Source organism: Propithecus coquereli, unplaced genomic scaffold, assembly GCF_000956105.1.
Source record: "Propithecus coquereli isolate 6110/MARCELLA unplaced genomic scaffold, Pcoq_1.0 Scaffold242, whole genome shotgun sequence".
Lineage (NCBI taxonomy): Eukaryota > Metazoa > Chordata > Mammalia > Primates > Indriidae > Propithecus > Propithecus coquereli.
The window spans coordinates 3,920,579-3,934,587 of NW_012147975.1; the positions used below are offsets into that span (position 1 = coordinate 3,920,579).

Below are 14,009 nucleotides of genomic sequence, written 5' to 3' on the forward strand. Positions count from 1 at the left end.
TTTTTTTTTTTTTTTTTTTGCAGACCACACCAATTTTTTTCAAAATCCTTTGTTTGAAAAAGCTGTCCTTTCTCCATTGAATTGTGTTTGCATATTTGCCAAACCAGTTAGCCACGTTTATGTAGGTCTTATTACTGTCCTCTGTACTCCATTACTTCGATCTATGTGTCTGTCCCTTTGCCAATACCATTATCTGTCTTGATACTATAGCTTTATATTAAATCTTGTTTTAGTCATTCTAGTTATCTTGCCTTTTCATAAATTTTAGAATTAGTTTATCTCTACCTATTACAAAAATCCTGTTGGGATTTTGATTGGAATTGCATTGAATCTATAGGTCATCACGGGTCTTGATGGGTATTTCAGTGGGATTGTGTGTGTTTACCTTTATATGCCGTAACCTTTAATGACGCAAGGCAGCCTGCTCATTCGTTGGTTGTATCGTGATTACTCCAGAGTTAAAACTCGCAGCATGTGACTACATTGGTGTCTTTTGAAGTTTGGCAGTAAATGAGGCAAAGTCTTCAGCAAATTGGGTAGGAACAGCTGTTACAAGATGTCCAGTATGTTGAGGGACTTATAGGCCAAGTTACGCTCTGGGTCAGGTCAGCCACCATCACTCACAGCTTTGGTCTCCATGTGTCTTGCATCTGAGTGGGTCAGGAGCAAGATCATGCGCTGTTTGCCAGCCAGTGGAGAATTCTCCCTGCCTTGGGATCTTTACACCCCTATCACAAGGTCATAGAACCGTTGTGTACTAGGCATGATCAGGTTTTTTCTCTAGAGTTTCCTTAATTTCTTCTGCCTAGCCTCACTCATAATTATTTCTCCAGAAACTGTTAGGGATATATTCATGATAAATCATGATATAATGAATTGCTTCCTCCCTTCTGCTGTACTAATATCACCCATGACATCAGGTCTTCAGCACCAGAAAAACATTTTGTTTTCTCCCCACACGCATTTTGGGGCTTCTCCTACTTCTTGGCCTCTTTCTCCCTTTTAATCTCTAGAGTGACATCTTCCCCAGATCGTGGTGCCTCTGGCCGAGGCAATGATCCTAAAGGACTTCTAGCCACATAGTGGGGTGCTGAGAGATTGCTTATGTCCTCGTCCTGTCCTGTGCCCTCTTTCCCGTTACTGCCCTTCAATCCCCCACGAAGTCCGGCTGACTCCAAGATAAAAGAAAAACTGCTTTGTACGCCAAACTGAATGCAGAACATTTAGTCCCCTCGAGGTGTATAAGATTGCTTGTTAAAAGTGTGACAAAAAGGGGCCATCGCCCCAGTAAACCATTTGGGATTCCCTTTTGGTGGCTTATTTCCTGCTCTCACCAGCATGAGAAGCTCTTGGTTATCTCCTCAGACTTACAAAACTAAAATGAGTTATTTAAGTCTGACTTAATAAAATTATTTGTAAGTTTTTCATCTTTTATAAACTCATCTGGCTAGAGCACCTCTCTCCACATCAAGCTGTTGAGCCCTCCAGTCAGCTCGTGGCATTTCTGTGGACATGCTGGTCCCTGCAGTCTCGTGGCTTGGAGCGCTTACTGCACTGTGTTTTGTAAGCTTTGCACGCGCAGCCGGACCAGCAAACGAGAGTGTACGCTGCACTAGGGCTCAGTTCTTCAGTGGTGCTGTGAACGTAAACCAGGGTCTGTCAAATCTGAAAAATAATGTTTGAAATGTACTGTATGATCTGACTATTTAAGAAATCCCATAATGAAACTTTCCTGTTTGTAAATTGAGAGCTTTTATTTTTGACCTGTCTTAATGATGTTAACCTTTGTCTTCATCATGGCATTTTCCTGTGTTATCTCAAGCAGCAGCTTCCACAACTCTGTCTTCCCGTCCTGTAGAGGAGGAAGCAGAGGCTCAAAGAGGTTAAGTGACTTGCCTGAGGTCACCCAGCAGTGGAAGAACAGAGCTGTGACCTCAGCTCAGGTCTGCCCAGCTCCCGAGTTGGTAGCAGGGACATGGGGAATGTGGGCCCTCGTTTTAACCTCTTGTTTTTTGTCATAGTAAAAAAAGAAAGTCCTATTTTCTCCGTTTTATTTAAATAGGGCGGTATCTTCTTGTAGGATAGCATGGTCTTTACTAGAAAATACCAAGCACTGTTCTCTAGCCACTTGCACAGGAATCGTCAGCTTCCAGCACTGCAGCTGAGTTCCACACGAGGGGGGTGACACGTCTCCAGCGTTCCCTCAACACCTCGTTCGGGTTCCTCGGCGACCTTTCCTTCTCCAGCGTCTCCATGTGGAAGGCGCAGGGGTGGGGGGTGGAGGACGATGGACCTTTCACTTCTGTGACGGACAGAAATTCACTCTGCCTCCAGGTGACTGCTGGACCAGGTCATTCTGAGGTGATGGGCCCTGACTCTCTTTGGGACACACTCTGGAACAGGGCAAGGTCTAGATCCTGACCTCACACACAGACCTTGGATTTAGAGGGAGGACGGTCACAGAGAGGAGAGAGGGCTTTCACCCCCTCAGTGCACAGCCACGTCTCGGGTCACCTGCAGCCAGGCTGCTGTCTGATTGGAAGCGAGCCTAATCTCGATGTGCAGAGAGCAGTGGGCTAGGAGGCAGGAGGGTGGAGTGACAGGCCTGGACCTGCCTTTTAGTTCACTATGTGACCTCAGGTTACTTCCCTTTGAACTCAACATCCTCTTCTTACCAAAAAGTGACTTGGCCAAGGTGGTCCCCAAGGCAGTTTCGTCTGCAGTTCTGGCATCCGAGAAGTTCTCAGCTCTCCCAGTACCTGCATCCAACCCTGTCCTAGCGGCCCCCGCAGCTCTAGCCCAAGGATAGGGCCACAGGAAGTGCTAGCAGCGCAGTCCTACTTGTTAGGCTGGCACACCTTGCCCAGATGTACTAAATTGTTTTCACTCTTTGTCCAGAAATTGTGCTGTCGAGTCTGTGGTTCACAGGATGGACTGGGGGTGGGCAGGGCTAAAGTGAAAGCAGACCTTGTGGTTGAGCCCGGGGTGGAGGCGGGATGGGTCTGGGGCTCATCTAGGAGATGACACACTCACCTGGGGTTCCCGACGCTTCCTCACCTCTCAGAGGCTTGGTCTTGGCCCTGGGATAGCTGCTTGGTTTTGTCCAGGGGTGGCCTCCCTCACAGGATGGTGGCAGCTGCACTTCTGGAGGCCTTGGAGCAGGGACCCACACACAGGTCAGCAAGCTCTCACACCCTTTCTAGACCAGTCCCTATAAATACCTGCCCTTGTCTAGAGAGCAGTGGCAGGCCGGACGGTTGATCGTTTGGGCAGCAGTCAGTGGGGCACAGGTTAGTGGGTGAGTTGGTTGTCCAGCTCCCAGTCTGTTCTCCTGTGGAGTGGGTATCTTGGGACACTGAACCAGAGAGAGGGACAGGGACTTGGGAGACATCGTCTCACCTGACTCAGCTTCACTGAAATGACAGAAAGGCCAGAGCTGAAGCTGCGGGAAAAGGAGGTGTGAGGAGTAGGGCAGGCAACAAGGCACAGAAGGCCCCTGGAAGGCCCCGAGCTTAGCAGGCAAAGACGGCGGGGCCAAGGCCGTGCCAGTTGTGCCAGCCCCTCGTCCTCCCTGTAGAGGAAGGGGAAAGTGGAAGAGGTTCCTAACCTCTCCTGCCCTTACCCTTCAGAGAAAACTATAGACCCTTGATCACCTCTGTCCCGATAAGCTCTGGAAGGACAGAAGTTGGACTGCTTCCCTCTGCCATTCCTGGCCATCTTTCTCCCCATCACTCACCTTCTGTATCTGTGCCTGGTGCTCACTGTGCTTGTGCGGGGGGCACAGTGCCACTGCCCTTAGGACGTTTTGTTCTCATCAGCGCAGCCCCTTTGTGCGGGGTAGTAAATGATCCAGCCACACATGCACATCCAAGGAAAGCTGAACTGCAGCCTCAGCAAGTGTTGTGTTCTCTCTACCCTGGCATGAAGGGACAGGAACCATCTCAGGGCTTTCTTGAGGTTTCACTTATTCAGAAAATGCTTACAGATTTCTCCCTCCCTTCCTGCCTCATGGTCTGGCAGTAAAAGGGCTCTTCTGGCATCCTCTGAAACCTCCCAGCGGTCAGACTGGCCTCCTTCTGTTGGTCTAGATGCCCAACATGGGGCGAGGGCAGTCAAGCAAAGACTTCAGGTCTTCCTACCCCTAGCACAGCCAGCACTCGTGGCACTTCTTGGGAGGCTCATCTAGAAGATGACACACTCCTGTACCTTGGCCCCATGCAAGGATCTAGGAGATTACCACCATCTGCTGTGCTATGGTGGTCTTAGCAGTTGAGGGCCAGCCCTGAGTGCACGTCACGGGGCTGGGGTGCTGCTTCGCTCCTGGAGCAAGAAGGCTGCAGGCATCAGAACCTTATGGGGGTTCCAGTCTTTTTTTGCCTCTCACCCTTAGCTCTCCTGGGTTGGGACTGGGTACAGCTGCATTCGTAAGCATACACAAACCAGAAGGACCTATTAATAAGACTCTTATTACCATGTCAAAGCACTTGATTAATCATTTAAAAAGTCCGAGCTGTGCAAGTAAAGGTTTCAGATGCTGGAGTGGGGCTGACTAAGAATTGGAGCCTTCACCTGAGAAGGCCTCCGCTCACATTTCTTGCAGGTCATTCCTGCCCTGGCCCCTTTGGGGACAGAAGCCCCACTTGCCCACTGCCTGCCCAGAACCAGGTTTCTGAACAGCCTATGTGAATGTCACCTGTGGGGTTGTACAATACAGTCGTCCTAGATCCTGGGACCAAGGGGACTACAGTTGGCCAAGGTTGCAGTGGGCACTGGTGGCCCTGGAGAAGATACCAGGGCTTGGACAGGAGACTGCATGCCTCCCGGCATCTTCCGTGCATCTTCTCTGTACAAAGGCAGGAAGGGGGATGGGCGTCCCTGCTGGAAGCGTCTCAACTCTTCCCAAAGCTGCTATGCATCCAAGACCCAAAGCTTCCCCGGGCCTTTCTGACCCAGTCTGGGCCTCTGGATCACTCCTGCATGCTCATACACCTGTCCCCACACGTTCCCCACCCCTCTCTTGTGCTTACATCACGCGGCGAAGCTCTGGGTACCTGCCCCGCTGCGGGCCGCGCATTGGGCTGGGGCTGAGAATCCTGAGGATTGGTTCAAAGGGCTGACTGGGCAAGAGAGGCGAGCCGGCAAAGGTGTCCCCGGAGCTGACCCCACCCCGCTGTAGTCCCCTGAGAATAGAGAATCCCTTCAGCCCCCCCCCTTTTAAATTTTTTTTTATTTCAGCATATTACATGGGTACAAATGTTTAGGTTACATATATTGCCTCTGCCCCACCCAAGTCAGAGCTTCAAGCCTGTCCATCCCCCAGACGTTGCGCACTGCACCCATTAGGTGTGAATACACCCATCCCCTCCACCCCCCCATCTGCCGACACCCAGTTATTGTTACTACTGTACGTGCACTTAAGTGCTGTCAGTTCATACCAATCTGATGGTGAGTACATGTGGTGCTTGTTTTTCCATTTCTGTGATACTTAGTAGAATGGGCCCTAGCTCTATCCAGGATAATACAAGAGGTGCTAGATCTCCCTTGTTTTTTGTGGCTGACTAGAATTCCATGGTATGCATATAGCACATTTTATTCATCCACTCATGTATTGATGGGCACTTGGGTTGTTTCCACATCTTTGCAATTGTGAAGTGTGCTGCTATAAACATTCTAGTGCAGATGTCTTTCTTATAGAATGTCTTTTGTTTCTTTGGGTAGTAGATGCCCCAGTAATGGGATTGCTGGGTCAAATGGTAGTTCTACTTGTAGCTCTTTGAGGTATCTCCATATTGCTTTCCACAGATCTTCAGCCCCTTCTTGCATGGGGCCAGTGTACAGGCTCCTACCACTGGCTGAACAGGATGGTGTGAAATAGTGAATGGGAACGTCAGCCTGCCATGGCTTATGCTTATGGAAGGAAGCCAGTCAGAAGGAGCTGGAGCCCACCCTTTGTCCCCAGACTGGCCACAGGGGGGCACTTGATCTCCAAGAAGGAGCTTGACCTGAGCAGCCACTGCAGGCACCAGAACCTCTTCTGGGGCTGGGCATTGACTGCTGAACTTGCCTAGAAAGGCAATACCTGCTCCCAGCCCCTACCCCTTGGTTCTTTTGACTTCTCCCCTTTTTTTCCTTCTTTCAAAAAACACTTTTGTATTTTTAAACAGTATTCAATTTAGAAAAGAGTTGCAGAGGTAGTAGTTTCTGCATACTGTTAACGACTGACATAGTCATGGTTCTCCCCTCTTTATGCTCCGGCCCATCTCTGGGTGTGGAACACCTGGGTTGAGGCTGTCTCTGCCCCAGCTCCTGCTGCGTGACTAGTACTGCCAGCTAAGAACATGGGGCCACTGGCTTCAAGTACCCAGGGTGTCATGGCCCAGGACTCCAGCAGCATGGAGTGCCAGGCAGGGTAGCATAGGAGTTCTGAGGTTCCCCCATCAGGGAGTGGGGAGTGACAGGGACGGTGGCAGAGCAGAAGGTGAGGGGCAGTGAGGCTCCTCGGGTGGGCCAGGATCCTGGGGCGGAGACTAGGCTATGCTTATGGAAGGCAGGCTATGCTTAGGAGGTTCAGAGCGGCAGGCACCCTGCGACGTGCAGTGCATGGGACCCTATGGGTAGGCAGGGCATCTGGGCCCCAGAGCAGGTGCTCTGTGGAACTGTGAGGTCTTCCTTAAGAGGTTTCTCCTGGGCCAGTCTCCCCCATGCTTTGGGTGACTGAAAAGCCAGGAAAACACAAGTCACTCCCACCTCCAGACCCACTCTGTCCCCCAGCCGCCATCCTCCCAATAGCCTAGGGGCAGAGGTTCTGTCCTCAGCTAGTTAGAGCGGGGAAGTCATAAGGGCTTGGGAAGACTTAACTGACTCGGGTCCCTAAGGTGTGTGTGGGCAGTTCCACCCCCGTCACGGTTGACGCAGTCTCTGGTTTGAAGTCCTCTGCTGCGTAGCCACTGACTGTTCCTAACCTCCGTTGGCATCGTCTGGGAGCAATGAGCTCAAAGTCCCTAGTTCCCCAGGTTTCAGAGTGTGTTGTGTGGAAGAAGCCCTGCAAGGTCAAACTTGACTAAACTGGAGGAGAAAGGCGATGGGGGAGGAGAGACTGGGACATTTTCGTTTCCCTGACGAAGCTGCTCGAGCTTCAGTGGTTCTGACGGGAGAGAAAGACACGGCTACCGCTTGGCCCTGGCTTGGAGGGGTGGCGAGAAGGGGCAGCAGTGAGACGGGTGTCCCGATACTCACCCCACAGGGTGGCTGTGAGGATGGAGTGGCCCACCCTCCAGACAGCCCTCAGCGCAGGTCCTGGTGCTTGTGAACCCCTCGGTAATTGATAGCTTAAGAAAGACTTAGGACCTCACACAGCAACCAGCCTCGGGCCGAGTCTCTGGCCTGAAGCCCGGGGAAGGCCTGTGAGTGAGTCAAGCAGGCTGTTTCTAGAGCTGGTAGGGGAGGGGGCCCTTCTGTCCCAGGGGAAGGAGTTCCTGTCCTCTGGCAGGGAGCGTACAAGGAAGGAGTTATTCAAGGGGGTCTGCAGCCACTGTATCCTGGTTTCCCTGTCCAAAGCTGCCCGTGCAGGATCTGGGGGAGCTGGGGACATGAGCAGGTCATCCAGGCAAATGGAGGTGACACTCTGCCTGGCTTTCCTGCTGCAATGACTCCACAGCCTGGGGTGCCCAAGCTTCGGTGGGTGGGGCAGGCTCTGGCTAGGTGTGAGAGAGGACTTTGCTGTAGTCCCAGTCACCTCTGTGCTCTTCCTGGTCCCTTTTCTATCCCAGTTGGGCCCGAGCAAGACAGGCTTGCCAGAGGCTTTAGAGCCATAAAGGCCTGGGTTCAGATCCTGCCCTCTGCCTGGCCATGTGTACTTGAACAAGAGACCTCTCTAAGCCTCGAGTCCCTTACGTGGGAAGTAGGAATGATGGTAATATCTGTCAAGGTCATCGTGAGGATTAAATGAGGTAACGGACCTTATGAAGCCTCAGAATAAACAGGTCGTGTGTCCTCTCCCCTCTGACCACGTTTTCCCGGTGATGGGTTCTCGCCCAGACCCAGAGCAGCTTGTGTGTGCTGCTGAGCGGGGCCAAACGAAAGTAGGCTGGGATTAAACCTGTGCCGTGAGAGGAGGAAAAGGAACATCTCTGTGGAGTAGAGGGCGACCGATACGATGGGAGGACTTGGAAAAGCTTCCCGCTACCCCAGCCCATTCTAGCTACACCACCAGGCTCCAGAGAGAGAAGCTGCCAAGAGAGGAGGTATAAAAATAGATAAAAAATACAAAAATAAAACTGCCAGTGGACTGGTTTAATTTCTAAGATTCAAGCATTCACAAACTTTGGAAAAGTTTAAAATCCTCACTGCTTATGAGTTTGATGATGGCTGCTGCTGTTTTGAGATTTTTTTTTAAGAGGTGGCCACAGATTGACTATCAGCCATTTAAATTTGTCTTTACAGGAGGAGAAGCTAATGCCGGCTGACAGTCAGCTGACAAGTAGGGGGTGGCTGGGGTCCTTCTTGACCTGTGGATTTGCTTAGCACTCGGATCTCTTACCAGCGCACTTAGCCCTGCCAGGGCTCAGGAGGAGGCCCCAGCCATCCTGTCCCATGGGCCCAGTTTTCATCCCTGCCTTTAAGCTTTGTGTCAAAGTATGGAGAGGTTGGGGGTACGTTCTGAAATTGTGTATTCCCATGTATCGAAAACCCGGGTTCTTGGTGGTTCTTTTAGGGCTTAAATCCCCTTCTTAGGAGATTTTAACTCCCATTCCTCTCACTCTTGGGTGGTGGCTTAACTGGAGCTGAAGAAATGCCCTCCCCCCCGCCCATTCCCCTGTGGGGTAGAGGACGTAATGCTACCTGGTCTATAAACCAAGTACAGTTAGCCAGCTCCATCTGCCTTGGTGTGGGGCCATTCCGCAGTTCCCTAGTACTTGTCCCTGCGAGGATAAGCGTGTCCTTAGTCGAGTAGTAGGGGAGGGAAAGTAGCGGATGAGCTGAGCCACCCTTCATTCATCATCAGCAATGACAGGAGCCAAGAGGCTGCACCAGTCTGCTTGATGGCTCCACCTGTAGCCCTCCCTTAGTCCAGACAGGCAAATAACTTCGTAGGCCTGAGGTTTATTCTAGTTCATTCTCACCCTCTTCTGCTCCCCCTCCAGTGTATGTGGTGGAAGACCAGAGAAGAGACGACCTGGGACCATCCACCTGCCTTACAGCCTGCTGGACTGCTCTGTGTTGCTGCTGTCTCTGGGACATGCTCACCTGACCAGGCCAGCCCTCCTGTCCTGCCGGCTCTGCCGCCAGCCCCCATCTCTTCTGACTGCTGTAATAAATGACTAGCTCTGCACAGAAACGTCTACTTTCAGCACTGTGGGAATCTAGATTAGTGGGGGTTGCTGCTGTTTAATTCAGTGACTTGATCTTTTTGATGTTCGAAATACATTTCTTACTGATCTTTAACAAATGTGCTAAATGATTCCTTTTATTGGCCAAAGGCTTAGTTATGAAATACATATTTATGATTTTAAATTATACATTCAAGGTAGTGGCAAAATGTAACAAACCACAGAGTAATTTTTCTCTGCTATCACCCTCTAAGTTTCAATAAATTTGTCCAAACCTCACTTGTCTAAATTATTCCAGATACAATCTAAGCTACCCTGAGTCTGTTTCCATGTCTCCTGGACTCTCATTTCTAACTACTCGTCTCACTGAGGCAAGTGAGGGTATGTCGACAAGCTAGTGGCCAGTGTCTGATGAGGAGCCCATCTACCTTTCCATTCTGCTATTAGCCGAACACTGTGGCTGCTATGGTCATGGGGCACCTGGCTAGCATTCTCTCCCTGTCACACTCGGAGATGGGCTCAGGCATTTGCGACCTCAGCTCGTACCTGCCTTTACCCAGAGCCTAGGAAAAGGGCCTTTTGGTTCACAGTCATATGGGTCCAGACCAGAGGCTTTCTTTTCCTGCCATCCCCTCCCACGTCCTCACCCCAAACTAGTCAGCCACACCACTCATCTTTGGCCACAAGGTGGCAGTGACCTGCCACAGCAGCAAGTCAGATTCTCCAGCCTGTCTGGCCCCGCCCATGCCACACAGAAGGCTGCTGTTGACAGCTCCCCGCACACTCTGCCTGCCTTCCCTCCGAAGCAGTGGTGTGCTGATAAATGTCTACGTACCAGTTCTCTCGGGGCAGGGGGACCGTGAATGCCCCCACCATGTCATGGCTGATTTCAGGCTACCAATACAGTGTCACTGATCACGGAGTTGGGAAGAAAAGCACAGGAACGCACCATTATGTGCTGTTTTTACCACCCAGACACAATACTATTAACCTCAGAGTTAACAGATAATGGTCAACTGTAGTAATATAATTAGGAAGGGATGAGTTCTGAATATTTACCATCCTTATTTTTAACATAATTTGAAGATTTACATAATCTTTAATAATGGCTGTGTTTAACAACTGGCTCACAACAAAATTTCTGAAAATTGAATAATCGGCCCTCCTGAGCTGGGACAAGCCAGGTCCAGCACACCACTCACTGTCCCAGAGCCTCTAGGAAGCCTCAGGATTACAGTGTCCATCTTATGCTACTGGCCAAAGGGAAAGAGTCTCGGAGATGCTGCTTATTATTGAACTTTCTTTTGGAACGCTGATCAAGAAAGCAGCGAGGAAAGGAATCTTTAGGCAGACGGCCATGGAGGGACTGCTATTCTTTCTTCCTCATCTGCATGCTACAATTACGTGGAGGCCCAGAAGCTGAGGACGTTAGTCAGAAAGGTACAGAAGGAGGAGAGGAGGACGAGATCCTACTCCCCAAGGAAGGAAAGGCTCCAACGCAGAGGGAGTGGGAGCTGAGGTGGAGACGGCCACTGCCTCTCTCGCTCTGTTCTCAGCCCTCGGCTGGAGAAAAAGCAGACTTAGCAGAGGGGGATGGGTGCCTTTTATTGGCCTGGTCAGTGCGTGCAGTGGCAGGCTCAGGGGAAGCTTCTTTCTCTGGCCTGGCTCTCATGTTCCCTCTCCTAGGAGTTTGCGACTCACCCCAGGAGAGAAGAGTATCTAGGCAGAGTGGCAGGCAGAGCCAGGGTGAAAATTATAGGCTTGGGATCTGAAAGGGGCTCACGATTATGTAGAAAAGGTGAGGTTGCTCGGCCATCCAGATGAAACGTCCATCAGAGCAGGGGGCAGGAAGAGCTTTCCCTGGAGGCTCCCTACTGGGCCCTTCGTGCCATCAGCATCTCCCGGATGTTGTCTTCAGCTTCCTTAACGCTCCGCTCCAGGTAGGATTTTTTCTGCTGCAGTATGAGAAAGAGACAAGGGTTAGGACCAGGGTGAATGGGCCAGGCTGGCAGGCCCAGGCTTTATGCCCAATGGTTATGGCTCCTCTTTTGTGAGGAGCAACTTCCAGGAGCACACTGTCTTAACGGGAGCCAGGGGCACGCTCCTGCCCCAGTGCTTCCCCACCTGTGGCCTACGGGCAGGGTGAGGGGACGGCTTGGTACAGGAAGCAGAGGTGCTCTTCCCCCAGAAGGAAGTGAACTCTGAAAACAGGCATCTTGGTACATGAAGTTACCAGACAGACAAAGGCCAGGAAATTCCAGAACAAAGCTCCTGCCCCGTAACAGACTATCTCCTTTCACGGTTTTCCACGGCCCGGGCCAGGCTCCTGCAGCCGCCGTGGACAGTGCACGCTCTGCTCCGGCCGGCGAGACTGCAGGCTGCGGCGAGTGTGGCACACGCTGCACCAAGGCAGATGAGTCAGGATGAAAGCGGCTTTTCCAGTGCTGCCGCCGCCTGCCAGGAATCCAGGCTGGTGACACACTGCATGAAACAGACCTCGTGGAAGTTTCCCTCCTACCCCATCTGGGTCCTAGATTACAACTCTCAGTTTACACAAAGAACTTTTACTGCTTTCAGGAGCCACATCTGGGCCGGGATTATAGAAGATTAGTCAAAGGAAATGATGTCTGTACATGATTTGCCCTGTGCTCACCCCAGAAGTATGGTGGCGTTACCACTGGTCCCTGCCCTGAGGACACAGTTGTGGCTGTGTTCCCACTTAACAGACATGAAACGAAGCCTCTCTTTTTAAGGTGTATTATTCATGGCCCTGAAGGAATACTCACAATTCTCACCTCCCAGGGCACACGTGGACCAAACCACACTGGAGCCAGCAATGCCGCGTCTGGCCCGGGCAGCCCAGGCGCCTTTACCCCAACAGCTGGAGACTCAGTTGACCCCTGAAGGGCCCTCAGGACTCAGGGAAGCTGGGGGTGCTGAGGGCAGAGGGCAGGTGAGCTGCACATCGCTGCTTCAAGTGGCGGCACAGCCTGGTACGGCAGGCCTCGCTTGGGAGCCGATCCCCAAGCTCTGAGACGGGAAAATCAAAATGAATGCCCCACTCCTCGCCTGCACCATTAAACCTCTCTGAAGCCCTCTACAGATCCCTCTAACTTACCCCACTCTCTGTCCAGACAGTTACTAAATGATACACCGAGGGGCTTTTTCCACAGAAGCCAAATGTGGCATACACAAACCGTTATCAGCTCCTTCGCGAACCTGATTCCTGTTTGTCCTCTCCTAACTTCAATTTCCTGAAGACTAGAAAGAGCATTCCTTACTCATCTCCCATCTGTCCAACGCGCACACAGTTCCTTACAACACACCGGGAGCTCCATAAAAACTCACCGTGACCACGATAACAATTCAAAGGCCATAAACGGATGTTGTTGCTAAGGAATTGTGTCTACATTGCTAAACCTGATACAGTCCTATCATCGTGGTATCAGAGTGAGAACTTAAACTTCCTTTGATAAACAACTCTTAGACTTTACCTGTGGTGCGCTGAAGAGAGGCAAACACTAGTAACTGCTGACACACCGCTGAAGAATGCGCGTGCACCAGGTGCCGCACGGAGGGGAGCAGCAGCTCAACAGCGCCACGTGCCACCCGCGCCGTGTGGGTTCCAGCCCCACGGGACTGCAGGGGAAAGCCCAGTGCAGCGAGCTGGCCTCTCCCCTGCAACAGCCAGCCCGTGCCCAGGGCCCCTGGTCTGCTGCATCCGATCTTTGCCAACTGGGTGCCACAGCTGGCAAACCACAATCAGCAAGAGCTTTTCTGCTCTACTGCCCAGGCCTCTGGCCAAATTCAGCTTTAAAAATTCTTTATTCCTTTAGGTTTGGAATGTGTTGCTAAGAAAAAAAAAAAATTATAAAAATGAAAACATTTTTAAAAATTTTTCTTTTTTTTTTCTTTGAGACGGGGTCTCGCTGTGTTGCCCAGGCTAGAGTGCAGTGGCTCTTCACAGGCAGGATCCCACTACTGACCAGCACAGGAGTTTTGACCTGCTCCACTTCCGACCTGGGCTGGTTCACCCCTTCTTAGGCAATCTGGTGGTCCCCCGCTCCCAGGAGGTCACCATATTGATGCTGAACTTAGTGCGGACACTGAATCGGCATAGCGCGCTACTGCCCCAAACTCCTGGGCTCAAGCGATCCTCCCGCCTCAGCCTGAGTAGCTGGGATTACAGGCACGCACCACCTCATCCGGCTAAAAATTCTTTATTTCTTAACACCTCTTACCTCTATCTTCTATTTTCATGAATTTTACCACTGCATATCCTAAAGTCTTCAAGTTTCAGAAAATGCAAATAAACTTATCTGTCTTTATTTTTGTGTTTTTTTTTTTAATAATAAACCAAGAGCTTTATTGATGCAGCAGGCACTTTACAATGAACCCCAGAGTGTCCACCTTCTCTGGGAAGACAGGATGTCTGTACAAACTCTCAGGTTTTTTTCCACTTCAACAACAAAAAAACGAGCTCTCCCTTGGCCAGGCGCGGTGGCTCACGCCTGTAATCCTAGCTCTCTGGGAGGCCGAGGTGGGCGGATTGTTTGAGCTCAGGAGTTCGAGACCAGCCTGAGTAACAGTGGGACCCCGTCTCTACTAAAAATAGAAAGAAATTAGATGGACAACTAAAAATATATAGAAAAAATTAGCCAGGCATGGTGGCACATGCCT

The 14,009-nt window shown here is 51.1% G+C and overlaps 2 protein-coding genes across 5 annotated transcripts in view; one reads left to right on the forward strand and one right to left on the reverse strand.

Moving 5' to 3' along the window:
* CYSTM1 (cysteine-rich transmembrane module containing 1) overlaps window positions 1-9,608 on the forward strand; it is a 129,022-nt gene extending 119,414 nt beyond the window's left edge. For all 4 annotated transcript variants that reach the window (XM_012646392.1, XM_012646393.1, XM_012646390.1 and 1 more), the window contains exon 3: window positions 9,144-9,608. In XM_012646392.1, coding sequence (XP_012501846.1) covers window positions 9,144-9,250 — 107 coding nt within the window. In that variant the 3' untranslated portion in view covers window positions 9,251-9,608. The remainder of the gene's footprint in view (window positions 1-9,143) is intronic.
* Window positions 9,609-9,685: 77 nt separating this feature from the next.
* PFDN1 (prefoldin subunit 1) overlaps window positions 9,686-14,009 on the reverse strand; it is a 59,897-nt gene continuing 55,573 nt past the window's right edge. Inside the window, exon 4 of the mRNA XM_012646388.1 lies at window positions 9,686-11,284. Within this exon, the coding sequence (XP_012501842.1) occupies window positions 11,201-11,284 (84 nt within the window). The 3' untranslated portion in view covers window positions 9,686-11,200. The remainder of the gene's footprint in view (window positions 11,285-14,009) is intronic.